This window comes from Colossoma macropomum, unplaced genomic scaffold, assembly GCF_904425465.1.
Source record: "Colossoma macropomum unplaced genomic scaffold, Colossoma_macropomum, whole genome shotgun sequence".
Classification (NCBI taxonomy): domain Eukaryota; kingdom Metazoa; phylum Chordata; class Actinopteri; order Characiformes; family Serrasalmidae; genus Colossoma; species Colossoma macropomum.
The window spans coordinates 39,931,789-39,957,847 of NW_023494785.1; the positions used below are offsets into that span (position 1 = coordinate 39,931,789).

At 38.7% G+C, this 26,059-nt stretch overlaps 1 protein-coding gene across 1 annotated transcript; it reads left to right on the forward strand.

The window, feature by feature from the left end:
* The first annotated feature begins 377 nt into the window (after window positions 1–377).
* On the forward strand, window positions 378–26,059 carry cops7a (COP9 constitutive photomorphogenic homolog subunit 7A). Its single transcript, XM_036594519.1, has 8 exons — window positions 378–468; window positions 4,573–4,695; window positions 8,916–8,991; window positions 9,198–9,286; window positions 12,330–12,532; window positions 14,024–14,129; window positions 19,625–19,794; window positions 25,613–26,059. Exons 2-8 carry the CDS (start codon window positions 4,573–4,575, stop codon window positions 25,650–25,652), a joined length of 807 nt encoding a protein of 268 aa, XP_036450412.1. The 5' UTR covers window positions 378–468; the 3' UTR covers window positions 25,653–26,059.

The following is a 26,059-nucleotide window of genomic DNA, read 5'->3' on the forward strand; positions in this document are numbered from 1 at the left end:
CCTGCTAGGGGGACTGTGGAAACAGGAATGGAGCAGGCAAAAACTAAACACATGTAGGACAGTGTTTTCAATATTCAGCCATCATTAGGTCTATTTTTTCAAAGTATTCTGCCCAACCCTCCCAACAAACAAATACAGTATAATGTAGCAATAATGTCTTGCTTTTAAAACAGTTATTGATATCATGTTTAGAGGAATATAGTTAGAAAAACTGATCAATAAACTCAGAAATAGTACAGACCCACCCTGATAAAGCTGTTATCCACACTGCAGACAGATGGCGCACCGACGTCATGCGCCGACGCCGTTTCGAGGCACCCGATTGGTCGAGCCGTCGCTTGTCACCGCCTACTCGTTCCTGTTTGTCCAATCAGAGACGCCGATGTTGTGTTGTGGCCCGTCAGCTTATCGAGGAGTCAGTAGGACTACGGGGAGGAGAAGCGATCTTACCTAGTTTATGACATAAAGGTAAATGTTTTTTACATTAGTTTTTGTGGTAAAGTGAGTAGCGAGTAGCGGCGGACATTCTCGGGAGACTCTTGTTGAAACATATGCAGTGAAGTCTGCGCTGCAGACAGTTAAACCCGGTTAAGAGGAGCTCAGGCCTAGCAGTGTTTCTCAGCTAAGCTAACGCTACAGTAGCAGCGCCGATAGCAGAGACTAACGTCTCAAACGGATTTGACTCCTTTGACCTGGTTTTCTGAGAGGTGGACCAATGTATTTTACACATTTAGGCACTTAAAAGCGATTTAAAGTGCTTGGTTTCGTATTTTTGTGCCTCGGCAGTGCTGAAACATTGACGAGGCTGAACTTGGGTTTCCTATTCGCCAGCTTCTTATTCGAATTTCCCCGTTCCACCTTAAATGGTGCAGCAGTTACTGTAACTGCTGCGCCACCTAAGGCGCCAGAATGTACCTGCTGCTCCATTTAAGGTGGAACGGGAAAATTCGAATAAGAAGCTGACTTCAGCTACATAAAACATTGATATTTTTGTGTTTTTATGGACACGCCACTCCGGAATTGGAGTCTTTTAAACGTATTTAAATGTGCGTTGACGAGTTTTTTTATCAGCCACTGACACTTTAGCCTTTGCTTCTCTCTTTCTGGATGAACACGTTTTGACAAAGTCCATGTCAAGCTGCTGTGGACAGGCTGAACACAATGAGGAAATCATTTCAGTGAAATAGGTAGATTAAAACGGATGTAATTTATAAAAATCAAGACTTGTGAATTACTGTCAAAGTGCCCATAGTAGATGCCATGCCATTAGATGAATACCTAGCGAGATTAGTATTACTTAAAGGGGAATTCCACCCATTTTTCAAAATGCCTGACACATTGTTTTAGATTTGCTAAATTTGAAATGAAGCTTTGGTCTAAAACGTATTTTAATGAATTAATTTTAATCTATTTATGGAGGAGGGGTACAGGTGTTCTAAGGCAAAATAGTCCCCGAATGAAAATGTAACTTTTTCAAAATCATTATTTTACCTTCAACGACATTACATAAAACACTGGTCACCGGTAAAAATAATAAAAAGCAACAAACGGACAAACGGTCTTCTAATTTTGTTTGTACAGAAACATCACCTCAAATGTTTATGAGGGCTGCACGAAATTGTGATGAATGTCGAGGTTGGATTGACAAAGTTGCATGAATTCCTATCTGTCTGTTCAGACCGAGTCGCATTGTAGCATATCGGGTACACGTCGGATTTCAGTACCACAAATGAAAGTGTCCCAAATCGGAATTGTCGGATTCATTGTGTTTTTGTTGTTCTCACTGCCAAAACAGGTAACACTTCTGTCACATATGAAGAAAAAAGATAAGATTTGGGTTAACGATAACGAAGCAGTTTCTGACACACACATGTACTACTGAGTGATGTGTGCGTGTGAAAATGGTCATGGCAAAATCTGTAACGCCATTTGTTTGTGAGAAGGCAGTAGTAGGGTTGATATACCAGTTGGAATGGAATTATTTCAAAGCTGTTAGTTTCACCAGTTTGTCATAAATACAGCAGATAACGTACAAACAATTAAAACACTCTAACGGGACCCCCTTTACCTGAATGGCCTAGTCAGGCTTCTCTCAGTAATCCCTCATCTGCTGTTTGGTCTGTTACAGTCTGATTTAATGTTAGTCCAGGTTGTTTCTAAGGAAGTGAACACTGGAAAGACATATGGAAGGAACTGCCAGTCTCTTGGGGTAAAGATGGCCTTCAGTCTTTGTTTAGCCTTTAGCATAGCAGCCCGCTAGCCGGATCTGTGTGTCCACTAGCCCAGCCTGCAGTGCACCTCTTGTCGGTCAGCAGTGTTGTGTCATCGCTTGTTGATTTAATCAATCAGATAAATCTGCTAAAGACTGAATGACTGTGATATTTACTGAACTCCAGCAGAATCTGATGCTCGGAGATGTAATCGGGAGTGTGAGCTGCTTTATCTGTGTACAGTTCAGTTCTGTTTTTAACTTTTTGGCACAATAAAATATGTAGCATTTATTACAGTTGTTAGATTTGGCTCTAAATACTAAGTATACAATAATACATATTAATTATATATAGTAAACAAACAAAAATAGGTTTTCTTAAGCAAAGGGGAGTCCAAAAGACTGAGATCACATAGAAAATATGGGATTTCTTTCTTTGACAGTTGGAAATAAACAACAGGACGTTTTAGGATTTGGACAGTTTAAAACAAAGAAAAGTTACGACAAATACTCATTAACATTTTTCTAGGTCACTGCTCAAATTTAAACAAATGTGTGAAATTGACCATGTTAAAGCCCGTGTTTAGGTGAATCTCAGGTGGATCTGATGTACTCATCAGAAATTTTAGTACAAACTTGTGGAGTCCATCTCAGCTCAAGCACATGCTGTCATTAGAGCAAAAGGACATAACAAATACTAATAAACTCTGAAATTCATGTCAAAATTTTAAAGATTCTACTTTTCATTAAATTGTTATGCTAATGATGGGATTTGTAATGAAAATCATTCTAATAAATTAGAAAGGAATGCAAAATAGAAGCATTTTCTCTGGTGATCTCAGACTTTTGGACCCCACTATATATATTTTTACAGCTTGGAATTATATAAATGTCAGGACAGGGTAGTTGGGTTAGATAGAGTTAGTATTGAAATCAGGACTTGTTATCGGCAGATATTTAAGGATCAGATATCGGCATCAGAGGGGAAAAAGTGGTATCCCTAATAATTAAGTTATAATGTTATGTTTCATCTCCCACTCCTACCAGTCATTGAAAGAAAACGCTCAGCTAATTCAGAGACCCTCCCTGAATCAGTCACATTAATCTCTCTTACTCTGCCTGCAGCTGTGTTAGCAGAAGTAAGCTATGATTTCCTTGGTCAGAGAGATAGACCCAATCCCATTTCTTGTTTTTACCCCTACCCCTTGTTTTTCGAGTGTCTCCTTACCCATTGGAACAACCCTCAAATAAAAAGAGCATTACTTCATTAACAGCTATTAGCGCTGCTCTGTAGGCGACCCTGCCAGTCTGCAGTGACAGCAGAGGAGGGTAAAGTTCAGCTCCTCACTGCTGGGCTTTAGTCACATTTAGGGCAGCATATGCCTTCAAAGAGGGGGGCAATTATTTATTATCGCCCACCCCTAATTCTTCAGTGATATGAAGCTGAAGTCAGATATTCACCAGCTTCTTGTTTGAATTTTTCCGTTCTACCTTTTATGGAGCAGCGGTTGTGAAGCCTGAGGAGCCAGGATGTAACTGCTTCACCATTTAAGGTGGAACATGAAATTTAGCTAGCTAGCTACCGAGACCTCAGCATACTAGTAGTGATTTTTTTAAGCTTGTTATGGAGAAAAGGGCCATAATACACTGAAGTGACATTAAACTAAGATAATACAATAGTTATGATTATTTTTAACATAGAAAATTCTCACATTTGTGGGTTTCTTTGGTCTCTTGTTCAGCCATCTTAAAGGTTTTTTTTTTCTCATAACACTCTGTTTGGAGTGTTTCTGAAAAACCTCCGTTTTGAGGGCCTTGTAGCCCAAACACTTCACCCTACCCCTCTGTCTCAACAAAAATCGGCACAGCCCAGCCCCTGTACATGAATCCGCAAAACGGAGGGGTAAGGGCTAAGTGGTAGGGGCGAGGGGTGAAATGGGATCAGGCCTTAGTCTGACAGATCTCTTTTCTGTACTTTGCAGATTTCCACAGTCTGATTTAAAAAATCCTTTTCATGGCTGTTCTTTTGGTGCCGCCATCTGTCAATTAAACATCTGAATTATGGAAACGTCGCTGAAAGCACAGTGTGCCGGATTTAACATCATCGTAATGAGATTTATTCCAAACGTTTTTGACAGCCAGGTACATTTATTATAAGGTATTGCAGCCTCCTAGCGTAAATTTGATTAGAACATCTATCATATTGAGGTGTCTGTGTAGAGGTGAGATTAAACCCCTTCCTGTTGTAACACTTGGTCTAATCACACGTTCATTTTCCTTAAACATCTCTCTCTCCTTCTCTCTCTCTCTCTCTCTCTCTCTCTCTCTCTCTCTCTCTCTCTCTCTCTCTCTCTCTCTATCAGATGGAGGTGGATCAGCTGCTGTCTTTATCAGGTTCAGCCTTGGCTCAAGCGATCAGTTCTCTGCTGGAGACTCCAGGGCTTTATGTTTTCTCAGACATACTGGAGCTGCCCAACGTCCGAGAGGTAGAACACGCACACGCCGGCATGTTTTCACTCTGTGCTCACATGTTGCTGTGCAGAAGAAAAAACAGAAAGGTTTAATATTCTTCAAAACTGAAAAGAAACCAAAACAGTTTCCTCCTTCAATAAATAAAGTCTGTCGAATCTCTTCTTCAAGCATCATCCATTTTTAGTAGACTTTAAAACTCTATCGCCATGGCAACAATGTTGCCATCGGCGGCTTACCTTTGCTGCGTACGTTGTTTTTGACGCAAATGTAAGTGTGGCATGAACAGTGAGGGATTGATGATGACAATCAAAGGAGAACTTTGTCATCCTCTATTATATGTATTAGCTTTTTAAAAAGACATGAGTCTTTTAATTTTTGCTGTAAAATGACCAAGAGCACCTGGACTTGAACTACAAGCTCTGGTGTATATCAGAATTTGGATAAATTAAACTCTAGGGATGGGTAGCGCCACTGATTTTCCTTTCTTCTACCTCTGATTCTAAGTAATACCAGAGAATGTGTAGTAAGGAGAATAGCCACTCAGTAATGTCTTCTGGGTTTGTTAAAAAGCTAGAGGACGCTCCCAGGCGAGTCCACAATGAAAGGACTACTGTGGAGCATTTGTACAAAATTGTAGTCTATAAATGCTTAATCATGTTTTATATAGATAAATGCAGTAATATAGCATAAATATTTCAACACTGCTGTTATATTTTTGAGCACTTTTGAACTCCAGCATTAGGGCTTTCTAAACGTGGCAATCAGCACTCAGTAGCAGCAGTGCCAACCAATCATTACTCAGTAGCAGCAATGCTAACAAATCATCACTCAGTAGCAGTATTGCTAACAAATCAACAATTAGTAGCAGTAATGCTAACCAATCAGTACTTAAAACCAGTAATGCCAACCAGTCAGCACTCAGTAGCAGTAATGCCAACCAATCAGCACTCAGTAGCGGTAATGCCAACCAGTCAGCACTCAGTAGCGGTAATGCCAACCAGTCAGCACTCAGTAGCGGTAATGCCAACCAGTCAGCACTCAGTAGCAGTAATGCTAACGAATCAACACTTAGTAGCAGTAATGCCAACCAATCAGCACTCAGTACTGGTAATGCCAACCAGTCATCACTCAGTAGCAGTGATGCCAACCAATCAGCACTCTGTAGCGGTAATGCCAACCAATCAGCTCTCAGTAGCAGTAGTGCTAACGAATCATCACTCAGTAGCTGTAGTGCTAACCAATCAATACTTAATACCAGTAATGCCAACCGGTCAGCACTCATTAGCAGTAATGCCAACCAATCAGCACTTAGTAGTGGTAATGCTAACCAATCAACGCTCAGTAGCAGTGAGGTTAGCGTCCTACTGCCCAAAGACTGTTTGTTGTAGAAAAATGTAAATATCCTGTTAAGTTTTCTTTGTTCATCTTTGATGATTTTAATGGAGAACATCCTTCTGCTTTCCCAAATTTGAAGGAAGTTTCTACACAAATCATTAGAAACATGTTTAGTTTTTCATTTTTATCTTTTATTCAGCCCCATTCACTGAGGACTCGCTCCCCTTAAACCGTCTCTTACCAAGGCTGATAACTGTTCCAGTACTTTTACCAAGTACCAAGGAAATAATTGTGATTTCTACAGTCAAAATAGGTAATACACGGATCAACGTTTTTACTATTACAAATTTCGGGACTTTTCAGGAAATTAGGTTTCAAAAGCTGTTTATCTGGCTGGTAAGCGTATTTGCTCAGATGAACACGAATATTGCAATAAGTAAAGATTTTATGGATGTGAGTGTGTTTGCTGAACCATTTACTGAACTGTGCTGAGCTGCTCCTCGTGGCAGCCCAGAATTAGGCCTATTTGTAGTTATCATCCAACACCCGGTTTGGCTGATCAGTACTTCATTAAATAAAATCAGATATGCTTGAATTTAAGCAATTTATGTGATGTTTTTGGGGCATTGAAGAGAAATCTGGACCCAAACCTTTGTTCTTCAAAGTAGCTCACAAGACATTAGCTACTTTTTATTTATGTTTATTTGCATTTATTCTGTTGACATGCTTATTGAACAAGCAAGCATGCTTATTGCCTAGATAAGTGGCTTTAAATATTGTGCTTAGCTGACTTTTGTACAGGACTGTTTCTAAAGAAAAGGTACTTCTTGCATCAGAAAACACATCTCATAACAGAAGCTTTCATAGAGAATACTTCTTAAAAGGTAATGTCAGGATTGGAAACAGTGATACCTCTGTATTGATCTGCCCGTCCCTTTTGTTGCCGCTGGCTCTGCTGCGTCTGTTACTTTTCCATTGAAAAACATAGAAAAGTTTGCCATCATCCGTCTACCATGACAGTGTGAACACAGCAGTAGTGGCAGCCTAGCACTGTTTGAAACACAGTGTACAGTTCTGGATGTTCTTGTAGCTTTCAGAACAGACTGAAAGTGCATTAGATGGTGTACAATTTTGCAATTACTGTATTGTTTGTTACATCTGTAACTGGCGTGCATAGTTTCTTTGGTATCTTTATGATTTTTGTTGTCTCTTTTAATGCATAGAACTAGTTCCATACATCAGACAGTAGATATGGCATATAAATAACAATGCAACATAGAGGTATTCATTGATGGCTCATGTAGAATTCATCTGCATCTAAAAGCTGCCCTGTTTGCTTTAATGCTGCTGTCTTAATAAACCTTTTCATTTTCATAGTCAAACTGGGAAAATTAAAAATGAGTGGTGTTAATCGTTTATCATGCTAACTTTGACACCACTAATCTTTTAATAGACACTGCCTGTCAGAAGTTTGGGTTTTTTCAAAGTGTAGCTTTTTAAAGTGTTTTTAATAAATGAGCAGGTTTTCTTTGTGTGGTTGAAGTCATTTAACATATTAGATAGAAATCTGTTTAGATCTTCAGCCATTTTTCTTTGCAGAATCTGCAGAGCTGACAGAGCAACTGATAAAAGCCAGAGCCAATCCAATTTATCCTCTCATGGTGATGTCAGCGCTCAACAGCAACTAAGTTTTTAAAGGGCCCAAGTTTTTCTAAGTAGTTTTATTTTTTTCCTCTGTGTTTATGTACCAAAACCAGTCATAATTAATTTTAAAATGACCATTTTTCCAAAGCTGCAAAGCAGCTAGATGTCATTCATGTTCAATAGCCACGTTTACATGCAGCCTAATAATTCGCTAATAATCCGACTAATAGCTCAATCGGAATAGAATACGTCCATGTATACAGCTCAATCAGAATAGACTAGTCCGATTGAGTCCATTCGGAATACAATTTCTATCTGATTGAACAAGGTGAGTAATCCTGTAAATAATCAGTTAAATAGAAGAATAATAACCGTGTAAACACCTGTATCTGATTACATTACCTATCGGAAAGTTTAAGTCCGTTCTGATCATGTTCGTCACGTCATAGTGAAAGTTTATACCGTTCAACATGGCGGAGCAGAAACTGGTCTGCAGAGGAGACAAAGTTTATGCTCTGATCTTTAAAAGACGGCGGTGGGACGGACGTCCAGCTTATGTGTCTCAGAACACGACGTCTTCCTCTCGGCCTTCTTTAATAAGGACATGTGAAGGACGTTTTCCTGAGTCATTTTTTTGAATCACAAAATTCACACACAATGTAAAGGACAACAGGCACTTTCAAATTATTTAAAAAACTGAAAAACGACAAAAATGGAGATGCAAGGTGTTGTTCCGACAGCAGCAATGTGCTGCCTTTTAGACGGCGTCTTTTTCAGGGACGTTAATGTTTATTTTAACATGACAACACCAAGAAACATTCTGCTTGTTTTGCAACAGTCCAGAACTGTCCGCAGTCCAGAACTGTCTCCCTTTGTAAACAGTTATTAAGTGCTGTGAAAAGGAAAAGTGATGTAACACAGCGGTAAACATGCTCCTGTCCCAACTTTTTTGGAATGTGTTGCAGGCATCATATTTGCAATGAGTGTATATTTATAAGATAAGATGAAGTTCATAAGGTAAAACAAATTCTTTCTATGCTGTTTTCAGTTTAGTGCAAACAGATCGAAACAGCTTTCTGTTTCTATTAGCAGTTCATATACCGTCAACTCTTCTGGAATTGAAATTTCATTTTCTGTGATATGAGCCCTTTAAACAACCTTTCAGCCAAAATAGGTTCAATATTTAAATCCTGCTCTTCATACCAAGGAAGTCACTTTGTTAAACGTGTCTCTCTCTCTTTTGTTCTCTCTCCAGTTGGAGACAGGCCCTCATGCTCCCGTCTATCAGCTCCTCAATCTCTTCGCTTACGGAACCTACTCCGACTACAAAGGTAACCATGACAACACAGGTTGAACAGATATTACACCCCAGGGTGGTAGCTTCATCAGTTTTGCTCAGTCAGGTTCTGTAGAGCATTTTCACACATACAACACTGTCCAGCATTCCTCTCGATGTGCTAGCCGGTCAGTCTGTCTGTTTCTGATGTATTGTTTTTGTTTTGTTTTTTTTTGGTTTTTTTTTGTCTCTGCTCTTCAGAGAGAGCGGCCTCTCTCCCTGAGCTCACGCCGTCCCAGAAGAATAAGCTCCGCCACCTGTCTATCATCAGTCTGGCCTCCAACCTTAAGGTACTTTTTCCCAGTCCTGTTAGCATGTCATGATAATTACACTGCTTGCCAAAAGTTTGGAGACACGTTCCTCTGTTTGGACGTTTTTCAAGCACCCACATTTTAATTAAGGTAGAAAAAAAAATAGCTGGAAAGAATTTCCATCTATTTCGCTCATCCTTTGGGTGTTTTTAAGTTTCAGCACTTCATGTTCATCAAAGTGTCTTCCTCGGTATGAAGAGCGGATTTTGCTGACATCACAACAAGAGGATAAAATGTGTGGGCTTCATTCCCAAGGTAGCACGTTTGTCAGTCGTTCCTGCAGTTCAGCAATTTTCGCCAAAGAAAAATGACAAGATCTAAACAGCTTTCTGTTTAAAATGTTAAGTTAATGAGCAAACAAGCTCATTTGTCAAAAAAAAGAAAGAAAAATGTTTATTTTGCAGGCTTTGGATTTTCCTTGGTGTTTCTGAACGAGTACTCGAATCTTCTTTCTCAAAATCTACCATAAAAACAGTAATATTTATGTTGAGTCATTAACCTTCCTTAAGGTATTTTCATTTGTTTGTTTTGTGTGGTTCATTTGTTAATCAGTCTGTTCCAGTTTTTGATTTGTTTTACATATTTATACCTTTATTTTTATGAATGTCTTTCAGCATTTTTAGTACAATCTGCATCGTTATGTTAGAAAGGAGACAGATGAGTTTCTGCTTACCTGGATAAGATCCATATTAAAGTACAAAGTTCAAAATGTTGATATTTTGAAATCTATGTTTAGTGATATTTGCTGAATTGATAGTTACGTTCTTTTGCTAACTTAGTGCTCCAGGTTCAGATTCCATTGCAAGAAAAACAACAGACAGGCGAACATAGCTCAGTCCTGATCAGGATTTATTGTAACGTTTGATACTGCTTGCCTACAGATTTACAGCCGTTCATGTCTTATAGGAACCAGCTAAATCGATTAGCTAGCCTGCTATCGCTTTATATCAGCTTAACCATCAAAACTGTAGCTAAGGATTTTCTCTTTTTATGAACGTTATTTGCCATTTTCTCAAATATTTTTTTGACAAATGATTTTGTTTTTTCATTAACTTAACATTTTAAACAGAAAGCTGTTTAGATCTTGTCATTTTCTTTTGGCGAAAATTGCTAAACTGCAGGAACGACTGACAATCGTGCTACTGTAACTGCCATTTCCTCCTGTTTTCTTCATGAAATGTTTTGTTTAAAACAGTAATAAATAAGCTCAGTACTTGGAAAATTTCAGGAATCCACAAGTGTGTCCTACAATTCTGGTGGGGTCTAAGGGGTAACAAATTATTATAATTATTCTAAAATAATTATAGTAATTTTTGGAACCTTGAATATTGTTACTACAGAAGCCTTAAAGGGACATGGATTTTGCATGTTTTTACTCTCATTTGTCAGTGATATTCAGAGTTATTTTAATTTGCTTTCTCAAGATCTCGAGTTATTTGTATTATTATCATAACATTACAAATGTTTTCTTGAGATCTTGGGATGTTTATGCCATTGTCACAGCATGTTCTCATTATTAACAAATGTTCTCGATAAAACTGTCATTTTGATGATATAAAGAACTCAATATCTCAAGAAAACAACGTTCGTTTTGCTATGATGATGTGAATAGCACAAGATCTTGAGACAGCAAATGAAAATTATGCATTTATCATGAAAAAACGGGGTAAAAAAAAGACAAAAAATATGAATCCATGGTCATTTAGGGCTTCCTTATCATACCAATCTGGAGCTGATATTTTTTTCTTTGAAAACTAGTAAGTCACTTAAAATGAGCTGTTGAAGCACTTCTGTTAAGATGAGCATCTAAAAGTAGACTGTGGTGCTGAACTACACAGCTAACTACACATCACACTGTTTGAGCGAGTGCTATTTCAGGATGGATTAGTCAGATTCATTTTTTTCCCTGCGATATCTCAGCCAAGATTTTCTGCTGATTTCCTCTCGATATTAGTGGTGACAATTTTAGCTAATTTTGAGCAGAACTCAGAAATGCCAGCCAACGCAGATGACAACCAAACACAGCTTCGAACAGTTTTAGACACAGAAAATCATACATTTTTTCATTATGAAACAAAAAGGTTTGCAGAAAAAATGTGTGACAATTCTTAAAGTAACACACTGATTTCCAGACTTTGGGACACATTTACTTCAAAGCAGTGGGATCTAGCTGCTCACCATGTGGCCATGAGGGTGGGGATGCAAGGAGTGTGGCCAAAATAAGGCTTGGTGTTTCGGTAATGACATGAAAACATAGGACAGCATTTTTTTAGATAAAGTCTTTTTGGATAAACATTTAAAAATTAAACTCATTATGAATCTAAATCTTTCAACTTCACTTTAAAAGAATCAAAAACGTACTAATAAATTCTCAATAGAAAGTACCTTATAAATGATGATTTTTGTATATATTTAGTTTATTACTTATTATTTGTTATCTCTTTTAATGTCTTGTTTTTTGTTTTTGGAAAGCAGTTTGAACTGAGTTGGTAGAGTGGTCCATGTATCATAAGTGTCGAATCTCAAATACCGTTTCTGTGCTCGTAGGCACAGAAAGTGGTCATATCGCCCCCTGCTGTTTTCATTCAAACCATATTTTTAATGTACTGGAGGTGCTATAGATTACAGGTGGTACAGCATAACTTGCCATGTCACCACCGTATTTAGGTATATTTAACACTGTCGATGATCTAAATGATCAAGTGACAGCAAACGACCGAAACACAGTGTTTTCCCAAAAAATGTGACGTCACTAGGGCATTCTCCACACAGCAGCGCTGGCACTGAGTACAGTTGTATTGTACTACAGTTCCGGCAGTTCAAAATGTGTCCAACACAACCACCACATGGTGTAGGTCTGCACCCCACCTTAGTTGGTGCTTTTCTCTGCTTTTTGCTGAGGAAACCAGACACTAGCATGATGAAAGGGAGCTGCAACTTTATTTCTCCTTTTCCGGTTATCTTTAGTCAGTATCAAACAAAGCCAGCTCTTGAAAAGTAGTTTGATCTTCCTCTGCCGCAGTGTCTGCCGTACTCCCTGCTGCTGCAGCAGTTGGAGCTGAAGAATGTGCGGGAGCTGGAGGATTTGCTCATCGAGGCCATTTACTGCGACATCATCCATGGCAAGCTGGACCAGCGGAACCAGCAGGTGGAGGTGGACTTCAGCGTGGGCCGTGACCTGGGCCCCAACGAGCTGCCCAACATAGCCAACACACTGCAGGAGTGGTGAGTGTGTCTGTGTGGATGTGTAAATACACTACTGTCCAAAAATTCCTCATATGAATTTTTTGTTATTTTTTTGAATAGCGGTTTATACAGTATAGATTGAAATGTTATAAGCCAGGGGTCCCCAGTCTGAGTCCTAGAGACCCCACACTATTCTGATTATTGTCTCATCGAGCACACCTGATTAGACTTATTAACTAAAACACAAACGTGCAGAGCGTGAGGTCGCTGGGACTGGGAATCCCTGCTGGAGACTAGGGTTACAGTCTCAACCACAGTTTTAGATATTGAGACACATACATTTTTCTTAACACTGCAAGTCAAAAAAAACTGTAAACACTGGGCAGATTTAGTATGCTGCTCTAATTAGGTTTGATTTTTTTGAACGTGAAGATAAAAAAGTAAAATATATCTTATGAAATGAACATCTTCCTTAAGAATATGATTCTTTTTTTTTTATTTTGAATTGATCCATCTAGTTAAAATTATAACCAAGTAATGATACTTGGTTATAATATTGAAGTAATTCAATATTATAGGGAACAGCCTGAAGTTAATATGGTTAAGAATGACCTGTAATTGTGTGTTTGTAGTCGTTTATTGTCAATTTGTCTGATTTAACCTTCACTTCTGGCATATAAGAAGCTCTGGATGATTGTATTGTAACTTCATTCTGGATATCAATTTTATTTTAACTTTTTTTTATAAATAAATAGTATAATATTTAGTATTATAATTTAGTATTATAAATAAACAGTATAATAAATAGTATTATAATTTCTTTTTAGATATTTAACAATTTCATTCTGGATATAAACTATGAAATTTATTCTGGTTATTGATTTTGTTATACCTTTAATTCTTGATTTTTTTTATTGTACATTCTTTCGGAGAGTATTTAACTTCATTCTGCTATTAATTTTATCAGAACTTCTGAATATGAATTATATTAAATTTATTCTGGATGGTAATTTTATGAACTTTATTCTGCATATATATTATTATTTCATTTTGGATTGTAATTTTAGAACTTCATTCTTATGAGTTGTAGAAACTTGTTTTGGATATTAATTTTATTAGAACTTTATTGTGGATATTGATTTTATTAGATTTTTTTTTATTTTATTACAACTTCAAAATGAATATTAATTGTACTTCATCTTTGTTATACATCTTTGTCCGTCTTTTGACAATCATTTGCAGCTCTGTTTATTATACTTTACACAAATAACAACAGTAAACACCAAAGTTGGGCTTCAGCGTCATTTTAAAAGGCTTTATCTCATGTTTGTTTACATGTATCTGCAACAGATTTGGGTTGTATTATTGAAAACACTGATTTCAGACCTTTGAATGTCTGTGTGTTTCTGTCCATGTAAATAACCTGAAACGATGAAGGCCTGTAAAGATGAAATGAAAGCTGATTGCAGTGATGACTGCAATCTGCCAGTGTGTGTTTTTGATGCAGTTTGTTGTCTCTTCCTCTGTCAGGTGTGCAGGCTGTGAGGCGGTGCTGTGTGGAATTGAGGAGCAGGTGTCCAGAGCTAATCAGTACAGAGAGAGCCAACTGAAGGTCAAAGTTCAGGTGGAGACAGAGGTCAGTGCGTTTGTAGAACAGTGGACAGTATTTGTTATTGTATCATATGGTCGTTTGGGTTTACCTGGCCTGAAAAATAATTGATAAATAGAGGTTTCCTTTCAGATCCCTAAAGCCTTAAAGGGCCCTCATTTTACATTTTTGTTGCTTTTTATTTTTTATTTTATTTTTATAATTATGAAGGTATTGTGGGTTTATATACCAAAAACAGCCATCATGAATTTTTTACATGACCATTTTCCAAACCCACTCTATTCTTTAGAATTAAGCAGGCTGTTTTTGTTAATATACCTTTTAGACAGATATATGTAAATGAGCTCTGTTCTGATCAGGTGTCCTGTATAGTGCCTCATTCAAAAACACTCCTTATAGCTTCACTTTATAATAAGCATGGATGAGTTAAACTGCTCTAGGCTGGTGGATGTATGTAGATGTGTTGGCTTTCGTGACATAATGAAAAAAATACATTCAAAACAGTTTATGTATATGGACCATACTGGACTGGAGAGTAAATGGTATGTTTTTGAAACATTTGCTATTTATATTGTACATCAAAGTCTTATATTTAAAAAGAAATGAAGAAAATTATGTTTTCCACAATATGGGCCCTATAAAATTGATCTAAGCTTATAAAATGTCTTTTTTTCAATATTATACACTCTCAGAAAAAAAGTTATGGAACTGTCACTGGGGCAGTACCTCTCTAGTCACTGGGGGGGGTACCTTCAGGGGTACATCTCAGTACCTTTAGTCAGGGAACATAACTGTACCATAATCCACTCAAATTATATTTTCTAAACTGTACTGACTCCACACACCCCGTCTCGTCTCCAGGCTTTTATTTTGAAAATGTACAAATATGTACTTTTTCAAGAGGAAAAACTTATTTAAGGTACACAATTGAACCATAAAACCACTGTTGCACCTTTGAGGGAACAGTTACATTGTTTGTACCTTGATGAATGAAAAATGTACCTGCATTGTACTTTTATTTTTAACGGTGTAGGTACTAAATTCTAAGATGGTGCCTAACAACCGAGTTGAAAAGTCTATATGTAAATTATATTAACCTACGTCAGAACGATCCGCCAGCTGAAAATAATTATCCAACAGTGGTCCTGTGGTCAGAAACTGACCATTGATGAAGGGTGAGAGGATGGCAGAGTTCAGTTAAGGCAAGGTAATGGCAAAGTTATTTACATAGCACATCTCCCACACAAAGGCAGTTCGAAGTTCTATGAATAAATGAATTAGTAAATAAACAAGGAAATAAAATTAGATTAATAATTAAAAAGAGACGCAAAGTCTAGGCAGAAAGTGTTGAAGCATGTCTTTAGTCTGGTCCTAAAGATGGCTAAAATTTGGATATATCTAAGATCTTCTGGCAGCTGGTTCTAGCTTTGCACAGCATAAAAGCTAATGCCTCGCCATGCTTTGTTCAAAATCTAGGCGCTTCTAGCTGACCAGTACAGAGTGATCTGAGAGGCCTGTTAGGTATTCCTCCAGTAGGTCAGAGATGTGTTTTGGTCCTGAGCCACTGAGTGAATATAGAGAAGTAGCAATCAATTCTGGAGCTGGCAGCCAGCGTAGGGATCTTTATACTGCGGTATTGTTCTCAGTTCTCTTTGTCTTGGTTAGTATTGTCGCGCTGCGTTGTGAATAAACTGTAGTTGTCTCATGGTCTTTTTGGGGAGTCCAGTAAGCAGACCCTTGCAGTAGCCCAACCTGGAGGCATGGATTAAGTACTTATTGGATTAGAAGTACTCTGGGTACTTACTGGGTGATTTCTAGGCACCTAGGATGATTCTCATATCAATTTCTTAAATAATTGCACTTTATTCAATGGCAAAATACATATTACACACATCGCGCACACTCTTCGGCTGATGCTGACAAAAATGTACCTCGGAATGGCTTTGTGAACACACTTTTTCAGAAAAGACATTGCAGGAGGCTAATAAATAATAAAGTGTCTGTTTTTTTGCACCCTTCAATCACACGAATGCATTCATCCGCTGTGCCAGGAGTACTTTCCGAGCGTGTGATCCTGCCTGCGTTGCTGCTCATTAAGATGCTAAGTGTTCAATATTCATACAGACTTTTTGGCTGCCGAAGAGTATGAAGGCCAGATATTTGCATAATGTTACTCAGGAACAAGTCTGCTTTCAAAAACTCCAAAAAAGGGAACACAGTGAGTACAACTTCTGCTTTCAGACGGTTCCCCTGCCACAAAGTGACCACAGCAGACTCTTGCTCATTTTTTTCGTGTTACCGCAGTACTGGCATCAGCACCATAGGCAGGGTGCCGTATTGCATGTAGGCATAATTTGGTTGATTGAGGGTACACCAGCTGGGACAGTTTCTGATTGGTTTCCAGGTAAACTGCGTCAGCGAAACGCCCACAGTTGGCTTGTTTGTTTTTGGTAGCAGTAGCTTGTTAGCTCTTTCAGGAATTAGCAATATGAGGTGCATTGATGTTGGTTGTGGAAATGCTCCATTATAGAAAGAGCGATTTGTACTCTGAATGGAGCATTTCCACATCCAACATCAAAGCACCTCATATTGCTAATTACTTCATGAGCTAACCGGCTACTGTTACCGAAAACAAACAAGCCAGCTGTTGGCGTTTCGCTGACGCAGTTTACTTTGATACCAATCAGAAACCGTCCCGGCTGGTGCACCTTAAAACTACCAAGGAAAGAATGAGCCGAATCATAACAGGAAGACACTGACCTTTGCATGGAAAAGTCTGTCTAATGCTGTCTTTTTAACAGCATGCGTTTCTAAAAAACAGTTTAGAAGAAATTGATGTTGACAAATCAATTAGCACACAAAGGGATAAATCCATCTGATTGTGCTTATTTTGCAAACCAGTCACTTCTGGAGAAAAAAATAAAACAATCCTGAAACTGCATTTCTTAATATATGTAAAACTGCATCTACAAAACATCCAAAACACATCTAACAGGTTCAGAGTGATTCAAAAAGATTCATCTGATTTCAAAACGATTTACAAGTTAAATAAATCATTTTGAAATCGGATGAATCTTTTTGATGACCTCCTCCAGCTGTACGGACAACATCAATGCGATGTCAAATTCATCCCGTACTCGAATGAGCATGTCGGGGGTCACTGCGCTTACAGCTCTTTCAATGCGTTGCCATCTTCCACTGACAATCAGAAACTCTATGACCCCCTCTTACAATTGGTATGTGATTGGTTCCTAGGCGCCTCACGGTTGTAAAAATATGGCACTTTGAAATCAGGGTGAATCTTTTTGAATCACTATGTATTAGGACTGATTTTAAATGAACTCCTCCTTTAATGGGCTACCCAGCTATGACATGTATATACTGTATCTTGAAACATATATGAATATTTCATGTTCAGACTATTTGAATAAAACGACAGACATTAAAACTTGCTGTATTTGAGTTTGTGTGTTGGTTAGAAGTAGAAGTTTTTATTTTTCCTTAGTTGAAGTCTTAAAAAGGCATTAAAAATGTTTAAAATTTGTGCAGCAGCCCTGAGACCATGGAGGCAGAATCTGGGGCTTAGCACGCCAACTTCCACATGACTTTGTGTTTGGCTCAGACTCATCAAAGTCAAAACAGCATAAAGACAGAGCTTTAGGCTACTCTCAGTGTTGTTTATCCAGTTAAGAGGATAGCAGCGCTAGGAGAATCACATTTGTAGTCTTCTCTTTAGCCTTCCATAGAAAATCATTGTGGTTTGTGATATGCAGCATCTGATTTTGTGAGACGCCACTTTCCAGAGCTTCTGGGTGGAAGCTCATTGCTAACGGCGAAAGAGTGTTCATCAGATAAGTTTTTCTTAAAGCAACAGTGAAAATAGTTTTTTACTGTTCAATTTGGCTCTCCCCCTTTCTCTTGACAGACTAATTTAGATTTCATGGACATGTTTTATTTCCCTCAGCTAATTACATGCCATGTAGAGATGTGGCTACATTGTTTAAAAGGCTAGTATTTATAGCATGTAGGTTTGGTTCTCCAAACCCTACAATAACGTTGTCAAAAAGACGCTGCAGCACTGTGAAAACACAAATGGAAGCAGCTGCACTGCTTATTTCCATCTAACAGCTCGGGAAGTTCTTCTCACAACTCCACCCGCTCTGGAACATTTGGGACATTGTGGCGCAGTTTCTTTTGCAAATTAATTTTTTTGCCGCCAAGATCTGGACATCCACTGATAGAGCCAGTGTTAGCTTGGATTGTGTAGTATGTGAATTATTACTTGCTTCCATGAAGACCAGACCAGATTGGTAATGTTTGTTTTTCTGGAGGCAGCTTACTTTAAATTGAACATGACTTATTATTAGAGCTGGGCAGTATATTGTTTGATAATCATTATGATGATATTGGCATTTGCAATACTCCTATGCAAAATGCAGATGAGCCCTCGGTTCATTCGCAGTGTTGTTTACTGTGTGCTGTGATCATCCTGATCAATCACAGTTCTGATTACAGAATTATTTTGGTCAAAATAATGAAGGCCAATTTTAACCACATCAGTGAGTGACCACGTACAAGATATGGCCAAAAGTTTGTGGACACCTCACCATTACACCTATGAGCTTGTTGGATATCCTGTTACAAATCTATGGTCATTAAAATGCACTTGCTCCCCGCACCCCTGGCCAGCCCAAACTACCGAACACTGCAAAACATTTCCCCGATATTTTAGAGTATGTAGGAGTTTGTGCCCATACAGTCAAAAGAGCATTTGTGTGGTCAGGCAGTGATGTTGGACAGGAAGGCCTGACTTGCAGTCAGCGTCCCAGTTCATCCCAAAGGTGTTCATTGGGGTTGAGGTCAAGGTTCTGTGCGGTCCAGTAGATTTCCTCCACACCAAATTCATCAAACCATGTTTTCATGGAGCTCACTTTGTGCACAGGGTCTCAGTGAAAAGGGCCTTCCCTAAGCTATTGGTGGAATATTATATTATTATCTAAAATGTCTTTGTATGCTGTAGCATTAACATCGCCCTTCACTTGAACTAAGAGGCCCAAACCTTGAAAAACAGCCCCAGCCCATTATCCCTCCTCCACCAAACTTTACTGCTGGCATTGTGCATTCCAGTAGTTACTGTTCTGGCATCCACCGTACCCATACTCAGACTGCCAGATAGTAAAGCATGATTCATCATTCCAGAGAACATTCATCACTCCACTGTGCCAGAGTCCAGTGGTGGCGCGCTTTACCCCAATCTAGCCAACGCTTGGCATTGTGCATGTTGATCTTGGGCTTGCGTACAGCTGTCTGGCCATGGAATCCCATTGCATAATTGGGAGGGGTGTCCACATACTTTTGGCCATATAGTGTAGCTGTACCATCACAGTGCTAGTTTTTTGACCACATTGTGCAGCCCTGTTTGTTATTCCTTGTTTTTGTTTTAGTATTGTGTGTTTGTGATTAGTAATTCCAATTATAAAACCTAATATGACTTAAGTTCTCTTGTCTTGTTACTTGACTAGGTGTCAAACCTACAGAAAACCCTGAAAGCAAGCTCCGCGTCACCATCCTCCGGCCCCGCTCCGGGTGGAGCGGCATCCAATCAAGATGTAGATCAACCCGCAGAGCCACGAGACCCTGCATCCTCTCAGGAACCACGGCAACCAGGGAAAAAGAGCTCCAAAGTCAAAGGGTAAGTGCCAAGCCCGAAGGTTTGACATGATGGAAAAACATTACACCTGTTCTTGCATCATTGCACCGGCTGCCTGTTTCCTCTCCCTTTCAAGTAGATTATGCCTTTGTTCTTTTTCAGTGTTCTTTAATTTATGGTTTTTCTGTTTGCACACTTTCATGAAGCACTTTGAGTTGCATTTCTGTGTATGATGTAGGGCTGCATTATATGGACAAAATGGTTGTATTGAGATTGTATTTCTACATAATGCATACACAGTCATTAATGATATGGTTAAAAATTGACCTGCAGAAATAATTGACCTCTGTTTGATTGCATGAGTACCTCTTTTGTTTGATCAAAACACCCAGGAACTGTTGTTTATATTCCTGATAGTATAATATTTGTATTAGCATACAGGTGCAAGAGCTTAAGCCTCTAAGGGAACATTTAAAAACAAAAGCTGACCCAAACGGTGACCAACATGACTTAGGCCTCAAGCTTGAGAGACAGCTGGAGCCATCAAAATAACTGTGATTAAATAATACAATGCACTTTTTTGTGTTCACATAAATGCCTACAATTACACTAAATCATGATTAGAATCAAACTAAGCTTATGTTTTAAGCTTAAGTGTGAAAATTTGAGCAAAAACTCTCGTGCTGTGCAGCCCAGCATAAGTGCTGATAACGTTAGTGCTACCTGTCTAACTAGCTTGTCACCTCAGCGAACTCATTGCATATTCAAAAGCAATCCAAACAACAACATACTATTCCAGCTCATGTTCTGGTGCACGTATTGGTGATGTATTGCTGGTGTAATAGTGCTTGGTGACTTTATCCACACCTGGAAGAGTAATGAATTCGCTAAATTGTTTGAGTACCATTCGTAACAGTCTTGAACGGGTACAAAACCTAAAACTGGAACCTTCAGTACTGGACCACTGGTCCCAGAGGTTCCAGCACTTGGTAAAGTGGAAAAACAACCTAAGATTGCTGCCGATACCAGAATAGTCATGCCATCGGAGCTTTTCAACAGCCGGAGCAGTCCACAGGAGGATGGGTTCTCTTTTTGAGTCTTGGTTCCTCTCAGGGTTCCTCACTTTTTTGGGAAGTTTTCCTTTTGCTCCTTTTGGTTCTTCCTCATGCTCATAGGAATCTCTTTGGAGTCTTGGTTCCTCTCAGTGGTTCTTCATGCTCTTGGGGAGTTTTCCTTTGAGTCTTCACTCTTCTCAGTGTGTCTTACCCATGTTCTTAGAGAGTTACTCCATTTGAGTCTTGGTAGGTCTTCCTAACGCTCTTGGAAGTTTCTTTTGAGTCTTGGTTCTCGTCAGCGTTCTTCATGCTCTTGGGGATGCCTTTGGAGTTGTGATTCCTCTCAGTTTGTCTTCCTCATACTCTTAGGAAGTTTTCTTTTTTGAGTCTTGGTTTCTTTCAGGGCTCCTCATTCCCTTGGGGTGTTTTTCCCTTTTGCGTCTTGGTTCTTCTCAGTGGCTCTTCTTCGTGCTTCTTAGGATCTCTGTGAAATCTTGGTTCTCGTCAGTGTTGTTTCCTCATGCTCTTAAACCCACTGCATTGCATGCAGACTCGTATTCTGAAAGTCTGCTCACGTTCATTTTTAACAGGGAGCAGTGAAAATTGCGCAAGGGATTTATGGGTTAGAGAGCGGCGAGAACTTGACTTGCGGCAGAGCAAAAAAGTTGAGTTGGTTTCAACTTGATGCTAATTATGAATGGCAGGCGTGTAGCGCTGACCACTCGGGCTAAGGCAGCTTTCTGTTTTCCTTACCCAACAAAGGTAGACCTACGTTACTAGATTTTAATATCTGCATTTACAGGCAGGAACAGTTTGATTCATCAAAAAAAGCCTGAGCGGGAATGCGTGTCATGCTGTAGACGGGAAAATAAATAAATTGGGAATAATGTAACTACACATTAGTTTATCACATTTCAGAGAAATATCTGATTAAAGAGGCCTGTTTTCTGAAGCAAATGTGAGAGTAGCCTGCACGAATAAGAGAATTTATTTGAAATATGACTTCATTGTATATAGTGGCTAGGCACTGGCAAAGAGACTGAAGGGGGGGATACTTGTGCCACATGCACTGGACCAATTGAAAAAGCTGCTTTGGGATGATGTTTGTCATAAAAACCCTAATAAAAATAAAACTAAATTGAGTTAAATTGAATCCTAAGCTGACGATAACAAAATTTCATCAAGTCCTAACTGAGCAAATCTCAATAGTGAGATTTAAAGGTGCGCCTGCTCTGATGGCCATGTAAATGAAGCATTTGGGACAGGAATGGGGAGCGAGGGAGCCCGAACGGCGCTGCAGTCTCTGCAGCCATTAGTTTCATTAGTGTTAAGTGTGTGTTTTCTGTTGTTCCATTTTGCCCTAGTTACACGTTCCTGTAGAGGATTACTGACAGACCAACACTTCTAATTAAGCCCCAACAAGCTGCTAATTGTCCCTGTCCTGCTTCTGAAACCTCATGAAACCAAAACAGCTGGAGGTTCTTTGTGGGGAGACGAGTTTGATCAGCAGATCAGTGGAGGTTTTTGTTTTTTCTCCTGTTTTCTCTGCGCTGGGGTGTCATTGAAGTGTCAGTTATAGTGCAGCATCTGTTTTTCATTTGATAAACTTGTTAACATAATTTAATGTAAATTATTAGCTTTATTATCCACCGTTAATGGGGGAAAAAGGCTCAGTTTCTCAATTAAATTTGCCAGAGTTGCCCATTGATATACCCCTAAACTTGTACCTATACATTTTTCAGAAACGCTCACCTAGACCTGTGATAATATTTAATAATAAGGTATCCAGTGATATTTGACACACAATATATTGTTATTAAGTACATTTGAAAATGCATTCTCTGCAAACAAGTTTCAGTTTCACCATATGTATATATGAGTGTGTGTTTATGCTTTATTTGATGATAATATAGCTGTATTAATGTGTTCATAGCTTGCAGTGCTATCCATTCATACTTCCATAGACAATGCTCATTAGAACTGTTTTTAAAGGCCTTCCGGGAAGTTTTTTCAAAGACATAAATCCCCAAAATATATAAGTACTAAAACATTATTGCTATTAAAATACAACAGTTGGTTTCATTAGCACAATCTGATTGGTTGAGAATTCTAGTTATCACAAAAAAAAGCATTTTTTTTTTTTTTAATCTGGTATTTACTGAGCATTATTTGCTAGCAACTGTTTTGCAGCTAACTGCTAGTATATTTCCACTTTAGTAAAAACAAAACCAAAAATTGACCTTTGATGGTTATTTTGCTTTCTCTTCTCGATTTCTACAACCAAATATATTTAAAAATGTCTGTGGTCAAGTTTCGCTGAACTGATGTTTTGGAAATGCAGATCACCAACTGTTAGGACATATTTCTAAGTTTTGTTTCCTGATGCTTTTAGCTAAAAGTAGGGAAATTGCATCAAATCACTCAGTCAGTTTAAAGGAAGTCACTCTAAACTTCGTCATTTGATGTGATTTTGCCTTATTTTAGCTAAAGACATCAGGAATATGATTTGCACTTTTCAGATGGTCTCTTAATGACTAAATCGTCTGTGATATGCCTTTCTGAAACATTATGTTTAAACATTGGTTGTAGTTCATTTTCTGTGTTTAAGGAGTGAGAAAATGTAGGTTTGATCATTTGTGAATGTTTATTTCATGTGAAGTCAAGGATAAAGTCAGATGTCCAGGGAATGTCCAGTACAAAACATGTTTCCATTATGCATTAGTACATTTCACATGATCTCGAGCCCAGAGAAGTCGGCAGTGTTTCGGGATGTTGTTGACACATGGCCTCCACTGTGCATAGTACCTTCTTAACTCGCATTTGTGGAAGCAGCGAAAACAGGTTGTCAAAGTTTTCCAGAGCCCTTGAGGTGATATCCATCGCAGAGACATGCCGGTTTTAATGCAGTTTAAGTTTAAATCTGAGTTTAAAGTAATGGTGCAACAGGATTCAGTTTGATCTAGATTTACTCTAAAAGTAATCCAGGAAATTGACTGCTTAAATGTAACTGTGGTTGTTTTTAAACAAGGTTTGGAGTTCTGTGCAACTGTATGAATAGATAAACCTTGATTTAATCCTAGTTTAGGCTTAATCCTTGTTGATGCCACCCAAATTTTACATTTAAAAAAAAAAATAATAATTTAGACTACATAACAGGGACTGTGCTTTATCAAGCTATGGCGTTTTCATGGGCTATGGGCTACAACTAGCTAGCCTTAAGATTAGCCTTAGTATTAGTTAGCTTCATGGTTAACCTCCCATTAAATACAGTCATATACAAAAGTTTGTGCACCCCTGGTCAGATGATGTGAAAAATGTACACATCCTCTACAGAGAACAAACTTCTTCACATTTTAAAGTACATGTCACTGTTTATTTGCTGAATTTCACATATTAGGGCAGAAGATAAATATATGGAAAAGTGATGGCACATTTTGTGTTATTTACTATTTTTTCAATATGTTAAACTCGGCAAATAAATAGAAATTGTGCACTAAAATGAGTAGAGTATATCTCTGTAGAGTGTGTGTTAACTTAATTTTGCGTAGAAAATCAACTAGAACCCATTTACTGTACTGACTATGTTATTTTCTTAAGGTCTAAACCATTTTCACTGTAGAGAGCAAATGGCAGAAGTAGTGATAACTGTCACACTCTCTCACCTTGCCCCCTCCCTCCTTTGTTTCTATTTAAATGACCCTTCGTCTCACGACCTTAAGGTGATACTATCACCCCCCCCTTATCTCTGCCCCCTACATCTCTATTCATACCCCCCGTCTACAACCCCTCCTTACCCCTCCTAAAAGTCCTTTTGTTCCTTCCCCCTCTTTAGTTTTTCAAAGTATATAAGGTCCTTCCAAAATATTCTTGTTAGACTGGACTGCAGACTGGACTAGACTAGACTGGTGACCAGACCAGACTGGTGACACACTGATAACCAAGCTGTGCCCGGGCCTTATTGTCTGCATGCACGTGAATAAGACTAGACTTCTGATCCTGCTGATTGACTGCTGATCGACCACGCTGTGCCCATACTCTCAACGCCGAAGCTCCAGTCTCCTGACTCTTGGTGCCGAATTTCTAACAACTACAACTTCATGAGGTTAAGGAGGCTGGGCAGGATGCCTCAATCCCCCCTACACTTATAGCGAGGCATCATTTTAATTAAGCTTTAACTTAAAATTCTGCAATCATATTATCATGTTATGTTTTGTTTACATTTATTTTTACTTATTTTATCGTTTTGGTTTTTTTTTAACATTATTATAAAGCTCTTTCAGCTGAAGAATTAGACGAGTCCAATTTTTAAAATGTTGATGAGTTTAAAACAAAACAAATATTAAATAAGAATGTTTTATAAGCAGTTTAGCCTCTATACATTCTCATATTTAAGAACCGTGAGATACTGGATCTGTGTACCCAGAGGGCAGTGTTACATTTTGGTCAGATGTTCTTTTTAGAATATTTTTTGAATAACATTAGCATTAATAGTAACTAACATTAAGATAACATTAACAGTAACGTTAACATTCTTCTCCTTATGATTATTATTACTATTATTATTATCATTATTATGCACAATTTGTCTTATGTGCTAAAAGAGATGAACTATAGTCCACCAGTACACACAGCGAGCCCACAATAATATCAGAACAAAGGTGGCCTAGAGTGGACGAGGTAGAGGGCAGCTGATGAGCTGTGCTGCATACAGATGGGCTACATCTACAGGAGTTCCTAATAGACTGCAGAGCTCGCTGTGCGTTATGTTGTTAAGCTCACTCTCTGTATGTGTTTGTGTGTTCCAGGCTTCGTGGCAGCGGGAAGATCTGGTCAAAGTCTAACTGAGCACGACAGCACTGAGAGATTGCACTGAGGTTGACCTCCTGACAGATTCACTCACTGACCAGGACACTTTATCAGACTGGATCCGCGCAGGCAGAAGGACTAGAGCAGATTTCAGCTTTCAACCAGGCTGCACAGGCTTCATGTAACCGCAGATGCAGAAAAGACTCCGATTAAAGGCTCTGTGTGTGCGCGCACGCGTGTGTGTGTGTGTGTGTGTGTGTGTCTGTGAGAGAGAGAGAGCGAGCGAGCGAGCGAGAGTAAACACTGCGCACAGTTGTATGTGTGTATGCTTGTGTTGTAAATGTTTTAACTCGATCCGTATCCATTCTCCTTCCTAGGGTGTGTTGATTTTTTGTTGATCCATAATCAGGATGTAAATTGATAAAGGAATAAACATTTTCCACCTA

What these genes read in the sequence shown, in the direction of transcription:
- cops7a (XM_036594519.1), top strand. Translation starts at nt 4,573, where the DNA reads ATGGAGGTGGATCAGCTGCTGTCTTTATCAGGTTCAGCCTTGGCTCAA. An exon ending in AGCTGCCCAACGTCCGAGAG is followed by an intron (nt 4,696 to 8,915) that starts GTAGAACACGCA and finishes TTCTCTCTCCAG; the next exon opens with TTGGAGACAGGCCCTCATGC. An exon ending in AACCTACTCCGACTACAAAG is followed by an intron (nt 8,992 to 9,197) that starts GTAACCATGACA and finishes TCTGCTCTTCAG; the next exon opens with AGAGAGCGGCCTCTCTCCCT.